Raw genomic sequence first — 21928 nt, 5'->3', positions numbered from 1 at the left:
AAGGGCAAATCCTGTAAATCTAAGCATCAGTTCTGAAATGCCATGTATTTATCTGTTCCTCTTTTTAGATAGCTGCATCCGGAGATTTTTCTTCATCAATCAAAGCTATACAAGGAGCTTTCTTTAAAGAAATATCTCTTTCTGATTTATGGAAGCAGACTGGATATAATTCTTCAATGATGAAAGAAAAAGAACTAAGAAGAAGCCAGGTAAATATAGTTACGCAGTTCCCATTCCACTGCAATTTATTATGATGGGAGAATAGGAAAAGTGGTGTAACACAGATGTGTTCAAGGAACATAGGTAAAAGGAAGGAATTGCCCCAAACACATTTTGACTTAAACAACCAGGGGTCACTCAGAGCCTAGGCAGCTTTATGAGACAATGTTACAGAAAGAGGAGCATTAATATGCTGAGTTTAAAAGTCTTCAAGATTCTGCCACATAATTTTTCTCTTTCCAGTACCATATACTAGACATTGCAGCCCTTTAACTTTGTCCAGAGAGATGCAAGGTTGGACCAGATGATTTCCAGCAGTCCCTTCAAACCTAAATTATTCTGTGGTTGTGTGTTGTGAACATGTTTAACGTAATCGCATAGTGCCAGACAGTGATGTCTTTCCTTGTGGAGAAGAAATTCAGCACTGGATGCCAAACCTTTTGGTTGGCCAAACTGGCCCATAGAAATGCCTTTTAGAGTACATAAGAAAGTTAAGCATACAAAACCTGCACAGTAGCTATTGCCTCTTAGAACTGAATTACCTAAGCTTAACTTTAAATATGATGGATTTTATTTCAGGCTTTGTACCTGTATGAATTACTATCTAAGAAAAACTATCCTGTTGACCTGCTAAGGTATGGATGATAGACTCTCTTGAAATGGAGTTTTAGTCTAGTTTTGTGATGGGAGCAACTTTGAGGTAGATGTAGACACTATGTGGTTATTTTGTACTCTCTTATGTTTATTCATTCCTCAATACCACAGGATAATTCACCTTCCTCTTTAAAAAGGGCCTCCAAATGCAAAATCTGGATTGAAGCATTGGAGAGGTTTTAGTATTTCAAGGTTCAGTCAATGTTTTTCAATTTGATTCCATTTTTATTTTCAATAGCCTTTTGATTACAAGAAAGGGGATAGAGAGGTGGTCAAGAAACCGTATCTTAGGACATGGTTGTGGGGAGTAAGGATTTTAGATCCTGCTTAAATATTCAAAAGATTGAACTTTGCTTTTCCTATCAGCACAGGACAGCTTGTGAAAGGAGTAACTTGTCAACACGTTGAAAGTATGGGCACAGACTTTTTTTTAAACACTTTTAAATTATTTGAAAAGAACCTTCATCTGCTTTCTCCCTATCAGGTAAAACCAAGAAAAGACTTTGTGTACATAAACATACTACCCAATATCCAAACTGTAGGTAAATTAGAATTTGGTTAATTCTATTTTCTTTTTTTTTTTTTCCCCAAAATCTTGTGTGTGTGAACTTGCCTGGTAACATTTAATTTAAATCTTTTATGTGAATTCATCTGTTGTCATACTTAATTTTGACAATTCCATTTGTCATTTACAAATTGCAGGAAGTTTCTACAGTCCTTCTATAACTTGCTGATTCATGAGTAATCTGTTTGGAAATATGTGTTTTGAAAACATACAAATGTTCTCATGCACACAAGTATGGGATATTTCACCTCAGATGTCTACAAAAAGAAAACTCTAAATTATTTTTAAAAAGCCAAAAAAGAAAAATTTTCTCTGAAGATAATATGCGTAGCTTTATATATGCTAATTTATACGCTGTAATAAACAAACTGTATTTTCATTATTCCTCAAAATTTCCAAATGTCTAAAATCTTAAAATTTTTGTTGCTTCTAGGTTAACTGTTTGGCTTGGAAGTTTTGGAAAGTCTCCAATGCATCTATTCCTCCCTTCCTCTTATTGGTGCTTCCGTAAGTTACAATTTGCCACCTCTTCAGTTACTGTATCTGCAGCAGTACATTCAGAGTTGTCCTTCTGAGCGCTTTTTTAGTAACCTCTTCAGTCCTAAGGAAACTGATGATTCAAACAAATGATGATTTATAAAAAGTGGTCACTGACTGCAGCCAAAATCTGTGTCAAGTGAAGGCTGGTAATGCCTGATACCTGTTAGTATAGCCCATTTTTGTCACAAGTATGGATTCCTTTGCATCCCTGAAATCAGTCCCCCTTGAAGCGCTCTCTGCGCAGACTGAATCACAGTGTGATGGTGTGGCAGCAATGAAAAAGCTTGTAGTGTTGCTGCTTATGCTGTTGCTGATGTCTGCTAAAATAAAAGGGTTAATTTGTTGGGCTTTCTTTAAGCATAATTGTTTAGAACCACAAAACTAACTTAAATGTAGTTTATGCTGGATTTTTTTTCTTTTATCTTTTTTTTTTTCCCTCTAGGTTGTGAGACTTGGTTTGCTGATTTGCTTAGGGTTTTTTTTGAGAGTGGCTGTGTAAGACAAGCCACTGGGTACTGCACAAGCATATTACTCTGTATGGTTAACAAAATTTCAGTGTGTTTAAGGACATTTTTGTAAGTCAGCAAAACCTTGCATTATGTAAATAGCCAAGTAATACTTAGTGACTGCATTTTTCCTGAGGTAAAAAAATAATAATTGTACCTTGATACAATTTTCTGAATTGTACAACTTGTTAATTCCCCTTTTTCTTTATTTCTTTCTTCCTACGTGCTTAAAGGGATAAAAGGGAATGAGAACTATTCTTTTTCTGAAATATTTTTTATTGAAAAAAAAAAAGTAAGAAAAGAAAAGGATTCTGTTTGAAAAGTCATTATTTAAAAACAATAAAATAATAATAGAAAGAGTTTAATACAAGGCTTTCTACAAACTGCAGCACCACGTTATTTGGCCAACAATTCCGTGTTGCTTGTTCAGGGCCATCAGAAGTCACTGGTGCTCTTACCTATAAGCCCTGGTAAGGCTGGGCTTGCACAGCTTTGGGATGTGGCTTTGTTTGCAACAGCTGCCTGCCGCTCTGGATGGAGAAGAGCATCATTTTGTTTAATTTGGCAGGCCTTCTTCAACTTTGATAAAAAAGAAGCGTACTCTAAAACTACTTGTTGTCCTTAACCCACCCACCACATCTTCATTCATCAGAGAATTATTCCTGTTAAAAAGGAGAGAGGAGAAAAGTTTCTGAATTGTAGACAGTCTTGTTTCATATGGTGTTAAAACATCTCAGAGCACTTTCCTCCATTTACAGCTGTTTATAACTCTTAGCTATTTTCTGAAGTGAGGTTGATGTGTTGATGAACTGGACAAAAGATGTAAGCTAAAGTAAGGTGTAGATTGATTGAAACTTTTCTGGCCTGGCTGGTTTATAATTTTTCAGGTCCAGACTTGTCTCTAAATTCTTCTTTTCTGGGTGTGGTTATGGGTGTATGAAGGTCAGGTTTACTTTCTGAGATGCTTTGAATTATTTCTGCAGGATTGAGTACCTGGAGTATGTCTCAGGCCCTTTGTGTATCCCTTTCATTGAAAGTCTGGGGAAGACTGAGATGGACCTTTTGAATCCAAGCCTTCACAAAAAAAACGCTGTCCTACAAAAAGTACAGGAATGCTTGGTAGGTATGGCTAGGAACAGTCAGAAGTGGAGGGGGAGCTGCAAAAAAAGTAATCTGTAATTAGCTGCTGACAATTCCAGACTAAGCGAGAGTGGTTGTTAATTTTCCTTCCCTTTATTGTCATGTGGTGCATCACAAAGTTATCCTGCCTCCTCGTACTCTCCAGTCCACATGCACATGCTCATGGTCTCTTCTATATAGACAGCAACTTGAGACACAGGCTCTCCCGCTCTGTGTTTGTGTGGTGAAACCATAGCTGATGGACTCTGAGAGCCCGAAAGGGAATAACACAGCATGGTAATTTCTTCATCGTCACAAGCAAGAGCAGCTTAGACTATCACCTAGCTCAGAGAAGCTCTTAGTGCCAAGGCCCCAGGCAACCTGCTGTAGCTGACCTGATTTGAGCACAGGAGTTGGACCAGGTGACCTCCGAAGGTCCCTTCCAAACTCCACCATTCTGTGGTTCTGTTTGCACATACTACCGCACTGCATGTCATACAGTGATGTCAGTCACCATCTACATAAGTTCTTGTGTTACCCTTCTGTATTCTTGTTTTTGTCATGTAATGTTTCAATTTCATTGTTCTCTACTTAAGGAAATATTTTTTATAGCTTCCTTAACAATTTTCCTTGACTCCATGCACGTTGTGAAGTGTTCTCATGAAATGTCGTTGCTGACCACAGTGAACTGGCTGGGACAGCCTGGAGCGGACCCATCTGCACCTGGAGCTCTTCCCCCTTGCTCTGAGCAGTGCTAGTCCTGTAGAGCTGTGCATAGCACAGGAGGCTCCACAGGAGAGGCAGTGGTACCAGGAGGATTTTGTGACTTCTGCTGTCTGGGAGCTGCAGCAGTCACTAGTTTTCAGGGGAAACTAGTTCTTTGATGTGGCTGTGAATATTCATGTCCTTATGCATCCTAACCAGCCCTATCATCCCTAGTGTTTTGGCAGCTGCTGAGAAACCTCTCGGGGCTTTTGACAGCAAGAGCTTGTGGCCCCTTTGCCACATGAAGGCTCTGCTGCCAGGCAGAACTGCACCACCTCTGCAGGTGTTGGGTGGTCACCTGGATATAGAGATCATAGCAGGATATTTAGTTTTAATTATTTTTGTGTGCTTCAATATGGAACAAAGAATACACTGAAAGCCCTGACAAGTGCTTATTAAATATCACCAGTTACGTTGGTAAAAACTGAAAGTATAAAGCAGTCTCAGCAGAAATGGTAGATTAAGTTGCTGGTGCAACCTGTTGTGTCTTTGTTCCTTAAAGGGTCACAGAGCTTAAATGTGTTGTGATACAGGGCAAGAGCCAAGATTAGCTCTCCCAACAAGGTAAATGCTTCTTGTTTCAGAACGGCTCCATTGCTGATGAATATGATGTTGACCTACTTGGAAATCTAATCTGCCACTTACCTCCAGCCTTTCTACATGGCAGAATGTCCCTGAAGGCAATGGCAACAGCCCTTCATCAATTCAAACTCTGCCAACAGCTCAGCCACGAGCAGAAGACTGAAATTAAATACAAACTCCTTGAGTTATATGGGTAAGGTATTAGATAGCCCACCTTCCTTACGCTGATGGCTAAGCCATGCAAATACCAACCGTTTGCTTTGCTTAGGTAGAACTGCAATGCAAACAACACAAAGCAGCTTCTATCACTGGCCAGGCTTGGGGTCTCTGTCCACTAGAATGACATTTCTGTTCTTGTGTGTAATGTGATAACTGTGGAACAAAATACAACCCCAGGGACACCTTGCATGACTTAAGTCTCAGAGGAGGAGAGAGCGTGTAATGTTAGAGGAGGGGCAGGCAAACAGACTCTCCTGGCATGGCAAGAGAAAGGGCGTTACAGGCAAAGAATGGCGCAGGAATGCAAAGAATGGGAAAGTGGAAGTGGGATACCCAGCACGGTGGTATGAGAAAAGAAATAAAGAGTGCAAGCACCTGTGGCAATGGGAGAGAGGTAGGGAGGAAGGAGAGGGATATGAAGTTCAACCAGCTGAAGCAACAAAGCGAACAGCGTGTTAGATGTCATTAATGACTCAAATTAGGAGGCCGATTGGAAACACGCTCCTGTATCAGTCATGCAAAAAACAAAGCCGTCCTCTAGCTGCAAGAATATACTGTTTTTCTCTTGCATTGTCTCTTAGAAGGATCTTGCACTTGAGAAGGGGGACTGAATGCATAGTTTCTAACCATCCCTTCAGCCCCAAAGTCTGTCACTTGATTCACCCAAGCATTTCAGTTGCTCATTCAGCTTCCTCCTAGTCAGCATTTTTCTGGTAATGGAATAGCTGTATTTTCCACCAGATCCCATCCCTGCATTAATCTTGTTACAAATCCATTTTACTGAATCGTGACACACTGTGCTAAATAATATTTTATTTATTTTATTTTATTTAGATAACACTTGTCTAGTCAAACCTCCTCATAGTGGAGCAACAAACCAAATAAAGTTTTCTGTGAGAACATGCAGTAATAACAGATTTGTTACTACCATCTTCAGGCTCTGTCAGGCTGAAAATTATTTATCCAAGTGCTTTCATAAGTCTACCACCAACTGGGTTGGCTAACGTTTGTCAGATTTGTATCAAACAAACAGGCCAAACCTGCATAGTGCTAAGCAACATACATTATGAAACATCCAGCACCACTCAGAACTGAACCTGAACTTAATTTCTGAGACATGAGATTCCTACAAATAATTTAGCATGTTATTTCAAGAGATATGGTATCATAGAATTGATCTCTTGTACAGAAATGGCGTAGGTGTCATTAGATGTGGCTCTCCAAGGTGTCAGATCTGCCTTCCATAACTCTTGGCATTGCAGATGAATTAAATAGCAGACAGTAAAAATATGGAGCTAATAAAGTATGGATTTAATCTTCTGTTCCATCACCGATGTTTCATATTTCTGTCCCTTAATTTTAAAAAGGCAGCACTAGCAGCAGACTGGTGCCACACCGAGTTACTTTCCTGAGGTATTTCGTGAACTCAAATCTTTTCAGAATGAGGGGGAAACTGCCCACTTCTCCTAAGTGTGCATGGACCTGATTTTTGGAAATTTTTAGAACCCACAGCTCCTGCTGACATCAGGGAAAGTTACAGTTGCCCAACACCAATGAAAACCAGCCCCTGTACACCTGCAAACAGTTAAATATTGGAATAGAGGAAGGTTTTTTTTTTAATTTATAAGCAAGTACTGGCAAGTATTGCTTGCTTGAAATATTAGCCACGTTGGTGCTTGGGATAGGATTATTGGAAAAAGGATGGTTTCAATTTTGGTTATCAGGTTTCTGCTTCTCTTTTGATACGATTTTACAGACTACTATTGCAGTATGAACCTGATAGAAAATGGTAAATTTTCTTTTAAAATAGAAGAATTGTTTCTCCTTGCTTGAATACCGTAATGCTAAGAATACTGTGACTGTTGAGGGAGAGAGAGAGCTCCATTACTGCAATATTTGAAGACTTTTTCTGAATATATTGAGAATTCCACTAATGCCCTGGATATCACAGAGAGATGAGAAAAAGCAATCTGATGTTAAGAAGCATGAATGATCACATTATCATAAGTGTCTGTTTCCTCCGTGATACAGTGCAAGAAAAACTCTGAAGTTTCAGTATAATTTTGATTGCAAACATTCTTCATTAATATAATTTTACAAAATATTTTTTCAGCTCCCCAAACAACTGGACAGCTGAAACAACATTAGATGTAGGACCATTCATAGCTCTGCTGTCAAAAGGGGAATTAAACGTCCTTACTGAAAAGGTACGTTTTTATTATAATTTTTAAATTTGTAAAAAATAATGTTAGAATTTGGAATTGTGAATGTCATAATGCAGTCTAAATTATGTAACCTGAATGCTGAACTAGGAAAGTACTTCTCTTGGCAAGGAACCATGTGTTAATATTTCACACATTCTTGATTCCATCAAAATTTCTGAGATTTCTTCTTGAAAGTAATTAGTAATATAAACAATTATTTGCACATATACAATGATAATTGCACATTGCCATGCAGAATTAAAAAAATAGTGCATTTATAGCGATGCAGACTCAAACATTTTTAGTACTTTACACCTTGCAGTGTTGTTTCCTCCGTTCCCCTGCCTTCCAACCATAAAAGTTATGTTTCTTATCCTGTTAATAATGGGATCACACTGATCAAATTAGCATTTACTCATGTGGCCGTTTGCACTAGGGCCAGTGTCACACACATAACAGTAACTGGTAGCCTCGGCATTGCACTTTGTAGTTTCTTTGCCCTCTTTAGTTCTTATAATCTTATAATTTTTATGTATAGGAGTAAACTATACTGGAATGAGGAATTCATTCTTCAGCAGAAATATGTAAGCACACTCAGCAACGTTTTCCCCAGGAGATAATGCTTGTAATTGACCAACTAGAATAGGACTCTTCAGCTGAAAGGAAGGTGTCTAGCAGGGTGGAGGAGAGAGGTCAAAAAAGCCTACAAAAGCTGAACAGGTTAAAGTTTTTTCTCATAATTTAATTGGAGAATTAAAATTCTCCAATTCTTATACTTATCTGGCAAATTTAAGACAAACAAAATAGAGTACTTTCTGTACTGCACATACTAAAATGGTGGAACTCATCGGTACAGAAGGGTTCCGTTCAGGCAGTGCTCAGGTGTTTCCAGAAGCTGAGAGGGCATACAGGAGTTAGAATCACTCAGAATTTGCTTTGTTTCTAATTTTTTCCCCCTCAAACATATGCTGTTGACCTTTCAGTAGCAGCCAATTTACTCTCCTCTTCTGAAACATCTGCACAAATAGGAAGGAGGCTGAGCTGTTACTAACCCCTACTTTGCTGAGGTCTGCACGTCTTTCTCTACAAATTGATTTGTTTTAAAAGGGAGAAATAAGTCTTATTTATCCTTTCTTTCTTTTGAAGTTCCCAGACATCATTTTACAAATAGTAAAAACAATTGGACCAATTTCTTCAGCTGAAGAGCTTCTATCAGCTGTATTTGAATCTGTCTCCAACGCCACTGCCAGCATCGAATCACCTCTCACCAGACATGGTCAGTATTTCACCCGCTGCCTGTGCAACGTACCAGATGTACCATGGTGCTATTTGGGGCTCTGATGGTGCGGTTCAAACAGAATTTTTGTTTCACCTTGTCATCAAATGCATTCTGAGAAGCTGTACAATAAAAACTAAAGCATTGAATAACTTAGAGGTTCAGATTTCTAGCAAAAACAGTGAGAGTCTTCATTCTGTGGCCCATAGTTGTCTGATGCATTGACCAATTGCTGAAACACTTAATTGCATTACAGGATTGCATGATTAAGCATCTCCTGGAATGTTCCTGAATGCACAAAGGAAAAGATGAATGATTTAAATTAGAGGATTTTATTTATTTTTACTTTTTCTGTTTCTTTTTACTTTGCTTTGTAATCTAAGTGAAAATCCTTGAATTAAAAAGCTGTGAAGGTGGTAAGTTACTGTTGTGCCAAAAGATTGCACATAGTAAGTCCTTTGCCAAACAGGAGCATATGTTGACTTGACTGTTCTAAAATCTGACATTGATGGCACTGTGTTTGTCTGTCCAAATGGACAAAGTTCCTTATAATCTAAAAGATATTTTAATTAGCAATCAACTAATCTGTTAGAATCTCTAGTGACAAATGGATCATTTTCTTTGTATAAGGTATGTACTTTGACTATATTCTGTTATTACAATAACTGTATTCTTTCTCTTACTTGAAGTTCACCCAGGCAGAGTTTTTAAGCTATGCCATTCTATGCCATGGAAAACAACTCTGCTGTGGTGAAGGCTTGTGAAAGACTAATGGGAATTTAGACCCCAACAATTTCAAGGAGTTTGGTACTCTCTGCCTTTGTCTTTGAAAAGTCTCCCCATTGCCTAACAGAATACAGGTCCAAGCTCTCAGCAAGAGCTGAGCCCCATGGAGATCCATCTAGCAACTCTGAATGATGACTGTGTGTCTCTGGGAATGAATTTGCTCCTGATAATGCTGTATTCATATACAGAGAGAGACAGGGGGTGTTCTACAGAGTTGTATTTTTGCATAGCTGGAAAAAAAACCATTACCTCTGTTGATCAGAGGAGTCATTACACAATTATCATGCTCTAAAAAGAGCAGAATTGAGCTGGAGGAATAGCAGAGTATTACTCCAGCTGTATGCATGAAATTCAATCTTCCTTCAACAAGTAAACCATCAGGTCAGAAAGATTTCTTTAGACATGGCCACAGGACTGAAGGTTCAGCATCAGGTATTTCAGTATATTTGTGTTCTTATGTGTGCTTTTTTTACATCTCTGGATCACAACAATGTGAATCCCAAAGACTTCTCTGGTCAAACTAACTCACGTCCACTGCAGTTGCAGAGCTTTCTCATCTGCATCGCAAGACCAATATAAACCTGCCAGTGAGGCCAATGATCTTTGTCAAAGGATAACAGGCCTTCAAGGCTATGGAGGCTTTTCATTCTTCATTTGGGGTACACAACCTCAGCTGCAGGGGAGTCCAAGAAATGAAAAAGTGAAGGATTGTTTGTGCTAGTGTAAGAAGAAATACTTCTGCAGTCCAAGTGTGGTATTGAAGTTCTATTACCCAACATAATCTTATCAACTCCACACAAATCACACGGTGGTTTCAATAAGGAATGAAGTTTTATGGCTGATCTGTAAATCAATAGAAAATTGAGTGTTATGAACAGCACTGATGCTCTTCATGCTACCAGCCTGCTATTTTACATTTCCCACAGTCCAGTTGTGAGCTAATATTAATAACAGTAACAATTACCAGTGGCAGAGTTCTTACGCCTATGTCTACATCAAGATTAAAAAAAAAGGTGGTGCCTAAGGCAAGATGGAACATATGAGGCATGACACGTGTCATGTGTCCAAGATGCTACCAGAAAGCAGTGGCAGTGCTGGAAAAATAATTCAAGTTGCTTATCTCAAGCACTGAGATGTTAGAATGTATGGTATATATAATATGTTCTTCATCAAACTAAATGGGATTATATGGCAAAAGGAAGAGTGAAGTAGCATCAAGTACAGGAAGCAAAGCCAGGAGTCTAATTAGTATTTCCCTCTGTAATCACACCAAAGTATCTGGTGTGTTACAAATAATAAAATCAATGTTTTGTTCCCAAGAACACAAAATATTAGGTTTTCATGACCTGGGGAGGGGAGCAGCATTGTGTCCGGACGGGCAGCATTTACATGATAAAAGCTGACCTTTTGCAGCAGGGGAAAGTGGAACAATGCAGCTTCACAAGAGGGCGGTGTCATGGGAGAGCAGAACATCAGCTGGTACAGTGGAAGCTGAACAACATTTTCGTTTGCTCAACAGATTCAATCTTTTCAGTGTTCTACCCACTACTGCAGCTTCCTTTGATGCAAACAAATCCCTCCTCTGCCTCCTTTCAAAGTACAAATCTACTTTGTACATCCTCGCTTTAATTTATTTATCTGGGGGAGCTTAGCTCAGGCACAGCATCTGTGAAATTCTTGCTTTTTACTGGTAAGACTTTTTACTGAAGACATGTAGAGATTATTTGGTTTAGATAATTATTTAATAAGGTTTTCCTAAATTAGGGACAGGAGAGAGAGCAGTAAGCAACCACATTAGGATTCTAATTTCAGCTTTCCATCAATATTAGAGGTAGATTATGCCAACAAAGGATTTGCTAAAACACACAATGGAAACTGTCTTGCTTGTCATGCATAGGGCCAGAACCTGACCATAAATAAGATTTTTAAATGGAGTTTGTCTGTCCAAACAGTTCTGTTGTAAGTGAACAGCCCTCTCTAGATCCTGACATTTTAACAGCATGCTTGACGTAAAGAACAAGCACCGTGCTTCTCTGGCACATCCAGCTTCTGTCTTCACCTTGTTTAAATGTCAGACAACTCTTACAAGACATACATCTTTGTCAGGGTGTTTCAGAGTAAAAGGACCTCTCATGTCTGTTATTTTCCTGTTGAAGTGCTTTCACGTATGTGCTGTTTGAACGTGGAAAAGTTTTATTCAGCTGCAACATTTTTTTGTGAACAATGACATAGCTGTATGGAGACTTCCACCAAGGTCGTCCTGAAGATTTGCATTTCATTCTTACTGAAACAAAGCTCCCAGCACAGGGTAGTTTTACCTCAGAGTAAGCCTTTGCCTGGGCTTTGATGCTTTTGGGGAATTAGACTTGAAAGAAACCTGCAAGATATTGGTTACTTTTATTGCAGACATCAAGATTTTAATTTTATTGTGGCATCCTATATTGTAACTGTTCTGAAATACAGGTCTGCTCCTGTTTCCTTTTCCAGCATGCACTGCCTTCGAAGGACAAAGAATATAACCAATTTCTTGCAAGTTAGGTAAATTCTAGTTTTATATCCAGGATGTTAACAATGTAAATATTTAAAGAAATAATTTCATTGCAAGATAAATAGTTTATCAATATCACATCAGCTGCAGCTAATTCATCATCCATAAGCCTCTTAAATCTCTATATTGCTTTGATTTCTTTTTTTAGTCTCCTTGAAGGAAACTCTTGCTGTTTGCCTTTTTTTTTCCAGATTGCCTGGGAACCAGAACACCTTCTTCAGATGAAATTATTAAATTAGCAGAAGCAAATGTCTTTTGGTCAGTTCAGGAACTGAAATGCATGGATGGAGGGACTTTTGACAAAAATGTGGAACTTCTTGGGACTGTCTCAGGTTTTAACAGCTCCCAGCTTATTGCCTTGAAGGAGAAAGCCAAGCAGGTAACTATGATGTCTGTGAAGGAAAACTAAATCCATAATTTGATTTGCTGTTATTGAACTATGCAGTTCCAAAATAACTGTGCTATGGCAATGTCACTATTGCTGCACGAACATCTATTGTTTATTGGAAAAATAATCTGAGATGGTGATAGAATACTGTTGCCCTTGCTTTAGAGTCAACAAATAGTTCTGAGCTACTGGCAGCTGAAAAACTTAAGTGCTTTTACTTTTGAATTGCTTTTCAGTTGCTTGCTTCTCACTGTTCTTTCATAAATGACAAATCAGCAAGCAGTACTATAGGCTGTTGATTGGCCTACTGAGAATTAAGCACAGAGTGTTAAACTGTCTACATCAAAGTTAAATATAGTTTACAGTGGTGTAAAACCATACTGACTGAGCAAGACTGTTACTAGCTGAATAAAGCTTGTTCTCCCACCTTTTTGTCACAGGCAGGGACAAACCCATCAGTGGGAAATTTTAGGGAGAAAAAAACCCACATGCATTTAGTCTGTCTTTACTAGGATGTTACTGGTGAGTACAAGTTATGTAAACACAGCAGAGAGAAGACCTCTGTCTTTGCCAGGCTGTAGTCTCAGCTCTCATCACCACTCCCTGCAGCACCTCTGGCTCCTCTTTCTTTCAGAGTGCAGCAATGCAGCTCCTCTTGAGCTCCTCAGAGAGGTCTTTGCCCTGGGCTCAGCCCGTACATGATGTCCATGCTGCAGTAGCAGTGTGAGAGGCCAGGACTAAAACTTCTCCTTGTCTGGCACTGCGGCTCAGGATCTGTGCCAGAGCCCTCAAGGCAGCGTGCTGTGCTGGGTGCAGTTCAGTGTGCTGTGTCTGGGGCAGAGCATTTCAGTGAGGTGTCTGGGCTCCCAGCAGCACCGCCTTGGCCAGCTGTGAGCTGGGAGAAAAGTCAGACCTCGCTCCATCCCTGTTGCTGGTGTTGCACTCCTCTCTGGAGATGGCTTCCTCTTGCTGCTTTGCGGTTGCCTGCACTGCCAGGGAACAGATAGTGTCCCAAACACTTTGTTTCAGCAAGGAAAAGCCTTAGGGTGCAGTCAGACAAGTTGTTTTAGTTGCAGAAAACCCAGAGGTGAAGAGGTTACCATCCCCAGCCTATCTTCAGCTTACTGTCACCAGCATCTGCTGGAGGTTATCTGCTCTCTGCTTCCATCTCTGCATGACTACCTATTCTGTAATCCTGTTCTGTCAACATGATCCAATGTTTTAAAAGTCCTTTTTAAGCTACATCAGATCATTCTGACAGAATGAGGTTAGGAAGCATGGCTTGGCTGCAAGTAGTAGGAGTGCAGATGCTTGGAGATCTGAGGGCCGTGACTTCTAGAGGAAAGCAGGAGCAGGGGACAAGGTGGGCCTGGGCAGCAGCTCCTTAAACCAGCAGCTGCAGCCAAAGTAGTGGAGCTGACCATGACTTTTGGGTAGATAAGGCCAACGGTGCAGTTTTAGCAGTGAAGCTCAGCTTTGAAAACTCCTGAACTGCAGGTGCTCGGAATGGCAGCAGCCAGATTTCCAAGAGCAGACAGTGACTTTCTGCAATTCTGTCTCTGCTGCCTGGTTGCAGTAGAACAACCCACTGCATCAACTGCATTCTTCCCAAGACTCTGTCAGAACGGAGATGTGTGGGTAGGAAAAAGGGAAATAAATATAATCCTAGAAGAAAATAAAAACAGTGCTCATCTAAGATAGTGGGAACTGAAATATTTTACAGCAGTGCAACATAATGGTATACTTACAGAGGGATATCTGTTGTAGAGAAATTGCCAGTAAAGTTAATACACTTATATCCCAGCTATATTCGATTCCAAGGTATACAGATCTGTAGTGCACTGAATGAAAGTCTATTCTGTCTGTGTGTTTGTAAGACAGGTTGCTGCTAGACAAACACAGACTTCCTATATATTAATTTGCAAAATGCAACATGGTGTTACATAATGAAGCATGAGAAATCAGACAGTACAGGGAAAGCTCTTTGAAATGATGTGCAAAAGATGCCAATATGTTATTAACCAAAGGGCATCTTTGATTAAAGGTTTGATTAAACCAGCTTTAATTTCTCCTAAAAGAAACTGAGTGCTACTCATGGTCCCAAACTAATTCAAAAAGTCTAGTTATCAGATTGTGTCCTAATGAAAGTAAGCAGCTTAGCTCACTTGTAAGCAGAAGTTCTTCAAGCTCTGCGGTAGGAACAGATGTATGGATCTGTAGTCTCTAGGTGAATGAGGACAAAGGAGTGTTTAGGTTTCATGTGTTGTGTTATTTATACCGTTATGTCTGAGATTTCATCCAGCACTGTCAGATAATACTATTTATGAAGTACTTCAAATCCTGTAGTTTATGCCCTAGATCAGGAAATGGACACATGACATTTTTAACTGCATGTGTTTCCTGTATCTCTTAAGCTAGAGAATTAAGAGCTTTAAAATCAGGCAAATGCTTTTTGCTATCTGTTTTCTTTGGAAAAGATTGAAATTTCCCAGACTTAGACCCTTTTTCTGTTTCTTTATCACATCATAAAATCAACATAAAAGATCTGGTGGAAACTCAGTCAGGAGGTCCAGCAGAGCATCTCTTAAACAAATCCTTAACCAGAGGGTCGTAGTTGAAAAAAGCCCTTTGGCAGTCCTGAGGCTGCTCTGTGTTGGATACACACGGTCGTATGTACAGCAGACAGTCTGTAACTCTGTGTAAGGAGTATCTTATTCGAGAGATAATTGTCTTTATTCTGTAAAGACAAACGGCCACATCCTGAGAGATACTGACCACTGACTACTGTCTTCTATCATTTCCAACTAAATGTAATTGACAGTTCTAGCCTCTATGAATTCTGCTCTTGGTGGACTTTAGTTATTCCTTATTCAGGCAGACCTTTTCCTGAAATAAAAATTTTCTTAGGGCTGATCTGTGACAGCTTTTGCAGCATTGTAACTATATCACAGATCAAGTTAAAAACAGTGGAACTTGTCAGTTTAAATACATTGGTACTGGTTTAGCAGAGCCCCTGCTTATTTCTTTGTTTTTAGAGCTTTATAGATTTAACTGTCTCTGTAAAAACACATTAAAATTTTTTTTTTTAATATTGTATGCACACAAACTAGAAATCAGAACTTTAGGAATCGGCTGTTTGTCTGTATTACCCTCTGTTCTCTACTTTGATCTCTGCTTTCCTTGTCAATGACCGAGCCAGATGACTGCTCACAAAAGCAATTTAAAGTCCCTCCACTGGAGCGACTGCAGCTGGCGTGGAAGCCTGGGTAGTCCAGGTGCTGCTTTTGCGGTAGTGGTGTAACAGAGTGGATCTCAGCACAGGCTCGCATTTTTGTTGGTTTTAGTGATACCTGCTCCTACAGCAACACTTCCAGCAGTCCCTGCACGGACTTCTCAAAAGCTGAAGCTGTGTAACTTGCAGCGTTTTTAGATAAACTAACCATTGTTAGTGCAGAACCTCAAAAGCCTTCACAATGCCTAAGCTCTGTCTTTTGTATGCAAAAAGGCATACTTCGGGTATTGGGACTTTTAAAACCAAGGATTTTGGGAACGGTGTATGTAGAAGAAGAGTCATAATGATCTAACAGACACTGTACATTAATGAACCTCTTCTAAAGGTTTGGGGATCGCTGCCAGACTGGAGGAGTTATCATGTTGTTTCTCTGGGCCGCATTGCTCTGGCGCTCACTGAACATGAAATTGAAGAGCTGGATTTGCATTCTATTGACACCGTTTCTGTACTTAGTCAGCAAACAGAATGGACTCTTACTCAGGTAAGTATGTTATTGAATGTACTCTGGTGAAAGGCTCTGGATTTGTGTCCTTTGGGACTGAAGTGCTGGAATCGCCTAGGAAGCAGATACAGCGATCCACGCTACTGCTGCTGCTTTTCACCCCAGCGAAGTGGGCAGGTAGGTCAGCACTGATGTCTGCCTGGCTACTGGCTTCCCTGGTGAGATGGCCAAGAGGACATCAATCAATATTAATTGTGGTGGTGATGAGTGTTTTCTTTAGCATTTGCTCACTAAGAAGTAGAAAGAGGTCAGCAGCTCCTTGCACACTTGCCCCAGAACAGACACTCCGGCTAGGAGAGTTTAGCCCTTCCTAACAAAGAGTAATCTCTGAAAGAGGTAGGGTGCTCCCGAACCCCAGCATCCATTGCCCTAGAAGCCTAAGTTATTGGCAAATATGCTCCTCTTGTCTTCCTTTCCTTGAATAACTTCTAGTAATGTCAGTGGGACTTCATAATAAGAGTTAAAAGCTGTTATTTGTATATGCAATTGGCGGCATACTTCTGACTATGACCCATACCATCAGGGCTCCTCGGCTGCACAGACGCAAAGATCAGCTTTGGCAGAATATCACATACCTCTTTAATAGATTCTTTTTCTGAAGAGCACCGTGAGAAAGAAGCACTTGGGAGGATTTTATACAATACTAGTTGGCTCCTGAGGTTTCCTGCTGTCACTAAGAACAGCTAGTTAAAAGAGATTCACCCTGCCTAACTTCAGTTGTCTAAAAGTTAGGCAGCTAGTTTAAGCTAGTCATTTGAGGCTCAGCATTGTGGATAGATTAGGAAATCTTGGAAGATTCTTGTTTCTTTGGAGGATGCCTTGGTGGCAGGATTAAGCTAGATGCACAGTTTTTAAATGGCTAGTTTAGGATGAGCACCATCCTAAATGACTTGGGCCTGCAAAGGCGTTTTGGTACCAGTGTCCAGTTCATATCTGAAAACTAATCCTAAATGCAGGTCACCACCTATATATGACACTTAAATAAGGCACGAGAACATGAATATTAGAAAAACTAAACATTTCATATCAATCCCTTTGAGTAATTTATGTTTTCTTCTAGCAATTAAATTGAATTGGGCAGTTCTGATTGATAGGCCCTTCAATGCCCGTTTCTTCTGGTGAAGTGTTTCCTTGTGACCTGGCAGAAGAGGTACAGAGTGTTTTCAACTCACTCACACTTTGGAAGTGGTTGTGTAACAGTGCCCTGTTTAAGTGTCACGTATAGGTGGTGACAGTGCTCCTCCTGAAGGCCATGGCAAAACTCCAATTAATTACATTGAGCAGGCTCAGGATTATATATGGTCCATAGCTTCTGGTAAGATTTTGGGCTCTTAGTAACAAAACCTTCAATTATTTTTACTCTGATCACGCATAATATCTTACTGCTTTTGTAGGCAAGGTCTATTTTGCAAGGTTTTCTAGAAGACTCTGGCCAGACGATCAGCACATTAAAAAGCTTTGATTTAGTTGGATTAGGAGCTGTTCTCTGTGCTTTGAACTCCACAGAAATCATGTCCATAAGGACTGCTGAATTCAGGTACTGTATTTAATACTTAATGAAATATTTATTAGTGTCTCCATTGATAAAATTTATTGTGCAATTTGTTTTACTTCAAGATTTCCAGAGCCTAAATGCTTTTTAGAAAGGCAATAACTGTTAAGGAAGGTGTACACTAGTTGTTTAAAATATATTATATTTTAGATTTCCTCTGCCATTTATATCCCACCATTTAAGTATTGCATTGAGAAACCTAGCTTTTTGCTCAAAGCATTAATAATTTGTATGCAATTTGTGTACATAATTTTAACTTGAAATGGGTTTACAGTCATCTGACAGCAGACTAAGTATATTCCAGGCATATTTAATATTACATATAATTGCAGCATGTAACGTTAACATCGTTGCCTTTTGCAGTGCTGCTGTTGCAAGAATTGGCCTGTTGTTTTGTAGCACCCCTGTTCTGAGACAGTTTAAGAAGATAACAGAATCCGTGTTTGGAACCGCTACCAGCTGGAACGGCTCTATTTTGCAGGAGATTGGTACAATAGCAGGTAACAAAATTCAGACTCCAGATGGTGATGGTTCTGAAGCATTGTTATTAACCAATAAGAGACAAGTTAACATAACAGTGTGTTTTTCTAGACTGGCAAAAGACATTTCTTCCAGAGAGGGTCACCTGCTCGGATGGACATCCAGCAATTTCATTCAAATTTCACTCAAATTCATATTAGCTAAAAATAACTCTAATAAAAAGAATATTAACTGAGTTCTGTTGCTCTTTTTTGTTTTAGGTGGTTTGAATGAGGATGAGTTAAAAACTTTTGATAAAAACTTGATGCCATATTTCCAGCCAATAGCAATAAGATGTATGCCTCCTGAAATTTTCCAAGTAAGAGCTCAATTACTGAAGAAGTAACAAAATTTCTATCATTTTTACTTTAGTATAATTAAACTTGAGCACTGATTTATAGTTTGGTTTGGGGTTTCAGAAACCTGGGGTTTCCAGTTTTCTATGGTGTGATAAGTGAGAGGCAGTCAAGGATCTGAAACATTAACTTTCCGCTATACATCTGTGTTTGTGATGCCCCTAAAGCATGCTAGACAAGCTTTATTTATTCTTCAGAATGAGTCCCAAGGAAAAAGCAAAGATCTAGGGTCAGAAAGCAGGGAATGGGCTCCCTTTCTTCCAACACTGTATTCATATCTGAGTTTTCTTCTCTATTAACATTTGCAAGGATGCTATTATAGCTACAAATTTCTCTGCTGACTGTGTAAGAGCTTTTTGTTATCCTAAAATCTGGCAACATTCTCCTGAGTTAGCTCTGAAAAACAGATTGTACAAGCAGATACAGATAGGAAAGGAATTACATCTAATTACTGCAGTTTTGAGTGTGGACCAGAAATTAGAACATGAATCCTGAGATCATTGCCCCAGACTTTATTTGACTTAGTGACAAGATTAATATTCTGCCTAGGCTGGTCTCTTTCAGATGCTCGGGCAAGCAATGTGTTTATGGACAGATGAGCTAAACAGATAGTTAACTGTGTCAGCTTCCATAAAAGATAAAAACTCCCTGAACAGGAACTGGTCTGCCCTGTACCACTGACGGTTTAGATAAGCCTGAAATGTCCGTAGTGAAACTATTTCTTTGAAAAGCAGGCAAAACTGAGGATCTATGGCATCTTGTAGAATTTCTTTTAAATAGCATACAGTTTTGTAAGTAAGAATAGTAATGATACTACAAAATGTGCTTAACAAATAACAGGGCACCTTCTCAGAAGAGTTTTCTCTATTTGAAAGATTTAAAGCAGATTTTGGTTTTACATGGGTTTTGTTTAACTTCATTTTATGGCTATATACTTTATTCAGATTTTGATTTATGAAAAATTACCTTTTATTATGGACTTTAATTGAGTTAAGGAGAAGCTTAATTCAAAATTTCTGGACCTGTAGGCATTTACATTAGTTTATTCAGTTTAAAAGAGCACACCATTTGGTAGACAATGAAAAATCAGGAAGGGCTCGCTCCATTGTCTGACCTACTTGGAAGGGGAATTTAGTCTTTCTAAAATAGAACCTGGATGCAGAATTCTTGCAGCAAAGAAGGCTTGTTGTGTAGGAGGGCTAAAATTCCTGTGACTGCAGAATGTTAACTAGAATCAAAGCAGTCCAGCATGCCCAATAGATACAGGCTTTACAAACTAGTTAATTGCTATGTGATATAAGATAATTACTGTATGATTACTGTGTTTCATTTTTAAACACAAGTTTTAATATGACCAAACTTGAAAGATTTTCAATCTAAAAGAGAAAATTGAATAATGAGATTACAGCATGGGTTTTTTTTCCTCTCATTGCTCTACTGCTAACTCTAATCAAAGGTCAAACATAGGTTCAAGTGAGGTTTCTTGGGAGCAGATGTAAGAGGAAATAAATGAAAACACAAGAGGATGAACAATGTCGTCAATCTTTGAACAAATCAGGAAGAAGTGGCTGGAAAATTAAACTCCAGCAATACACTGAAGAAGTGTCCAATAGAGTGTTGGTATAGAAAGCTGCTCCAGCTGTCAGATCCCAGCAGCAAAGAGAAGGGTGAAAAATAGATGAGTGGTCAGTGAAGTAAATGAATGCAGAGGATTTTTTTAAGCTCTATTCAGCTCTTTCGCAGCAACACAATGTTGAAGGCTTCTTCTCCTGGTTCCAAATGCAAGACAGTGCTGACTTCTGATTCCTTACCTGCCTTATATAATCGACAGCCTAAACCAATTTTTCTGGTTTTTACTTCTCCCAGGCATTGTCCCCAGAACAAATAGCAAACCTGGGCGCTGAAAATGCTGCTGTGGTTACCAGATTGCAGCGTGACCGTCTGAATGCATCGCAGCTCCAGAGCCTTCAGCTGGCGCTGGACGGAGCCAGGACAAGCACCCCAGAGACACACAGCGATGCAAGCACCACCCAGGTGGTGCAGACCCCAGCTCCAAGCGGTGAGTAGAGTCACTCCCTCCTGCTGCTTAGAGGGCAAGGACAGGCACACCAGTGGGGTGTGCAGTCTGACAGCATCCACCAGGATCAGACCTGTATTTTAAAGGTGGGTTACAGTTGATATTCTAATCAGCTTTTTAACTGATGCCTCAAATCATGTGTCTGACCAAGATGAACAGCAAGGACGTTGTTGGATTAACCCAGAGAGATAATGGAGGAAGATTGTCAGATAGCATTAGTAGCTATATGCTGCTAGTAGCATTACACTATGCTGAGCACTAGCTTGTGTAAAATGTAGTCTGAAACAGGGTTTTTTTCCTCTCCTTCCTTCATGTATTCTATGCTTAAATTTAAGACAGGCCTCTTAATCTCTGGACCTTCGGATCACAACCTTTACCTGCAGCAGAACCTTGTTTCCTCATTTGCAGAGCTGCAAGTGGGCAAGGACACAGCACTGGGGTGGATTAGCATTTTTGTCCAGACTATAGAACCCCTTTAACAGTTTTTTCTGCCATTCCTATCCTATTTGGAATGAAAGTCTATTAGTACCTATGTGTCAGTGGTTTAACATTTTAATTCTCTTTATTGCAGTTTAGACTGGGCAGGTTATGCTGGCAAGTATGTTAATGGATGTTTTACAATGGATGAGAGTTTGCACATAGTCAAGCCAGTGTTGAGAACTTATCCCTATCAGAGAGCAAATATTGTTCCTTCCAGTGGTACCAGCAAGATGTAAGCTGTTGAAGAAGAGAGAGGGATGTTGAGGGGCTAAAATAAGAGCAATGGGGACTAAATTGCCACGATGACCTTGCTGGAATTAGAGCAGACCTTCCCAGAAGGACCTGAGCAGTGCTCTCAGCCCAGCTCCCTCGCGTGTGTGACCTGTTGCCTCTGTAGATGATGCCAAAGGGAGGAGTTTCCTGGGTAAAGATCACCTGAATTCTTGAGGTTCTCATTCATTGTTTCTATTTCTAGTGAGTACCACCCCTATCAAATGCTTCTCTTCAGAGCTGTGTATATTAATCTGGAAGTGACCATTCTGACTAGAGTCATTTTTGAGCAGTTGAATGTAATTAGGATTCAAATGTTGGAATTTGCTGCTTCTCTTTGGACTGGTGTAGTTAAGACTGTACTAGTCCCGAGCTGTATTGTGATGCTAAGACATAATGATTTCTGCTTTTCAGGTGCTCGCTGTTCGAGGGGCTTCAGCATCTGGTTGTGTGCTGTGTTCATGCTGCACTTGACTTTCTGAATCCACAATTGTTAAGCTTGAGGTAAG

The 21928-nt window shown here is 39.7% G+C and overlaps 1 protein-coding gene across 1 annotated transcript in view; it reads left to right on the top strand.

Moving 5' to 3' along the window:
* OTOA (otoancorin) overlaps positions 1-21928 on the top strand; it is a 36208-nt gene that overhangs the window by 12756 nt on the left and 1524 nt on the right. Inside the window, exons 14-28 of the mRNA XM_086759854.1 lie at positions 69-209; positions 799-854; positions 1240-1357; positions 1872-1945; positions 3468-3603; positions 4953-5143; positions 7283-7376; positions 8520-8649; positions 12175-12362; positions 15989-16144; positions 17560-17702; positions 18081-18217; positions 18458-18555; positions 20459-20651; positions 21834-21923. Of these exons, the coding sequence (XP_086615980.1) occupies positions 69-209; positions 799-854; positions 1240-1357; positions 1872-1945; positions 3468-3603; positions 4953-5143; positions 7283-7376; positions 8520-8649; positions 12175-12362; positions 15989-16144; positions 17560-17702; positions 18081-18217; positions 18458-18555; positions 20459-20651; positions 21834-21901 (1923 nt within the window). The 3' untranslated portion in view covers positions 21902-21923. The remainder of the gene's footprint in view (positions 1-68; positions 210-798; positions 855-1239; positions 1358-1871; positions 1946-3467; positions 3604-4952; positions 5144-7282; positions 7377-8519; positions 8650-12174; positions 12363-15988; positions 16145-17559; positions 17703-18080; positions 18218-18457; positions 18556-20458; positions 20652-21833; positions 21924-21928) is intronic.

The sequence above is a fragment of the Chlamydotis macqueenii genome, chromosome 15, assembly GCF_036417535.1.
Source record: "Chlamydotis macqueenii isolate bChlMac1 chromosome 15, bChlMac1.mat, whole genome shotgun sequence".
NCBI lineage: Eukaryota > Metazoa > Chordata > Aves > Otidiformes > Otididae > Chlamydotis > Chlamydotis macqueenii.
This window is presented reverse-complemented; position numbering and strand designations above follow the sequence as displayed.